The sequence below is a fragment of the Trichosurus vulpecula genome, chromosome 4, assembly GCF_011100635.1.
Source record: "Trichosurus vulpecula isolate mTriVul1 chromosome 4, mTriVul1.pri, whole genome shotgun sequence".
Lineage (NCBI taxonomy): Eukaryota > Metazoa > Chordata > Mammalia > Diprotodontia > Phalangeridae > Trichosurus > Trichosurus vulpecula.
In genome coordinates, this window is record NC_050576.1 from 31,839,924 (window position 1) to 31,841,957 (window position 2,034).

General features: G+C 65.7%; 1 protein-coding gene across 1 annotated transcript; it reads right to left on the reverse strand.

Moving 5' to 3' along the window:
* Nucleotides 1–753: 753 nt before the first annotated feature.
* On the reverse strand, nt 754–1,794 carry FOXE3 (forkhead box E3). Its single transcript, XM_036755451.1, has 2 exons — nt 1,416–1,794; nt 754–1,328 (listed from the first exon to the last, which is right to left on the reverse strand). Exons 1-2 carry the CDS (start codon nt 1,729–1,731, stop codon nt 754–756), a joined length of 891 nt encoding a protein of 296 aa, XP_036611346.1. The 5' UTR covers nt 1,732–1,794.
* Between the last annotated feature and the right edge of the window lie 240 nt (nt 1,795–2,034).

The window sequence follows — 2,034 nt, forward strand, 5'->3', positions numbered from 1 at the left end:
CGTCTATGGAGAGAGGGAGGGGATGGAGTGCACTGGGGAGAGAAAATAGGGAAAAGTGGGAAAGGAAGAGCTTAATAAATAATTGCTGAATTAATGAAACAGGAGGAGAGGAGAGCAGAGGAGAGGAGAGGAGAGGAGAGGAAAGGAGAGGAGAGGAGAGGAGAGGGGAGGGAAGGGGAGGTGAGGGGAGGGAGGGGAGCGGAGGGGAGGGGAAGGAGAGGAGAGGAGAGGAGGGAGGGAGGAGAGGAGAGGAGAGGAGAGGAGAGGAGAGGAGAGGAGAGGAGAGGAGAGGGAGGGAGAGGAGAGGAGAGGAGAGGAGAGGAGAGGAGAGGAGAGGAGAGGAGAGGAGAGGAGAGGAGAGGAGAGGAGAAACAAATAGAGGGATGTGGGAGGAAGGAGAAATACGGAGAAACAGACAGAAAGGAGAGGTAGCAGCAGGAGGAATGAGGGGATGAGGGAGGAGAAAGGAGAATGGAAGGGGTACCTCCTGTCCCCAAACCAACCCGGATTCCTTCCTTCCTCCCTTCCTTCCTTCCTCCCTTCCTCCCTTCCTCCCTTCCCTCACCGCCCCCACTGCACCCTGGAGGAGGAAGGTTGGGGCCAGGGTGAGGGAGAAAGGGAGTCAGAAGGGAAGAGGAGAGAGGCAAGGGTAAGACATGGGAGGGGGAGCACAGCAAGAGGAAGGAGAAATTAGAGGGGATGGGAGGGGGATCCTCCTGGAAGAGGATGTAAGTCGGAAGGAGAGGAGACAGCTCACAGGTAGCGCTCCAGGCCCGCGCCGAAACTCGGCTGTCTCAGGTAAGCGCCGCTGGGCCCGAACTGGGCCAGCCCGTTGACGCCGATGGTGGGCCCAGGTCCAGGACCAGGGCCAGGTCCACCTAGGCCCAGCAGCTGCTCCGCCCCTGAGGGCTCGGCGCTCTGGGGGCCTGCCAGAGCGGTCGTTAGCTCCAGCCTGGGGGGCAGCGCATACAGTTGGGGGCTGCCAGGCGGCGCGTAGCTCGAACCGGGCATCGGAGGAGGAGATGCAGGGTAGGGAGGGTAGGAGACTGAGTGGGCAGAGGCTGGGGGCCCCCTGCCCAGGAGCGCCCCACCACCGGGCCCTGCAGCCGCCGCCGTTGCGGGGCCTGGGAAACACGGCCCGGGCTCGGAAACAGGGAAAGCCGTCCCGTCGGAGCCAGGCTGGAGGCTGATGAGGCTGTCAATGCTGAACACGCGCGACGGAGGCAAAGGAGGAGGCGGGGGCGCAGCCCCTGGGCCCCCCGGATAGGGCTGCAAGGGCTGGGGACCCGGCCCCAACACGGGAGCCGTCGGGGCCGCAGTGTAGGGCGCCCCGTAGAGCGATGCGGAATAGGGGGGCGCGCGGGCCGCGGCTGCCGGCGGGGGCAGCCCGAAAGCACTGGACCCGGGAGGCGCTGGAGGTCCGGGTCTGGGTGTCGGAGAGTAGCCGGGGTAGGTGCTGAGGTCGCTGCGCTTGAAACGTTTTCTCCTGCGTAGGAAGCTGCCGCTGTCAAACATGTCCTGGGCCGCGGGGTCCAGGGCCCAGTAGTTGCCCTTGCCCGGGTGGCCCGGCTCGCGAGGAATCTTGACGAAGCAGTCATTGAGCGTGAGGTTGTGGCGGATGCTGTTCTGCCACTTTCGCGGGTTGTCCCGGTAGAAGGCGAAGCGCTCCGTGATGAAGCGGTAGATGCCACCCAGGGTGAGTCGACGCTCGGCTGAGTGCGCGATGGCCATGGCGATGAGGGCGATGTAACTGAAGGGCGGCTTTCCGCGCTGCACTGGCCGCTTGCGCCTCCTTCCGCCCCCGACGGCCCCGACGGCCCCGGGCTCCCCCCGGCCCGGACCGACGGTCGCCGGCTCCTCCCGGCCTGGCCCGGCACCGCTCGACTCCGCCTTGGCTGACAGTTGCGGCGGAGGCACCGGAGATGAGGGCAGCCCCGACGGAGAGGGTGGCGCCAGCGCCAAGCCCAGGCTGGGGAAGCAGGAGAAGGCGTCCGGCGGATTCATAAACTTCCCGCTCCCGGCCTTGGGGGACCC

Bases quoted from the DNA above. Each gene is read 5' to 3' on its own strand.
- FOXE3 (XM_036755451.1), bottom strand. From the start codon at position 1,731: ATGGCCATCGCGCACTCAGCCGAGCGTCGACTCACCCTGGGTGGCATC. The intron at 1,329-1,415 runs CAGCGCCTCCCG...CGCTCTACGGGG, and splicing joins GACACCCAGACCCGGACCTC to CGCCCTACACTGCGGCCCCG.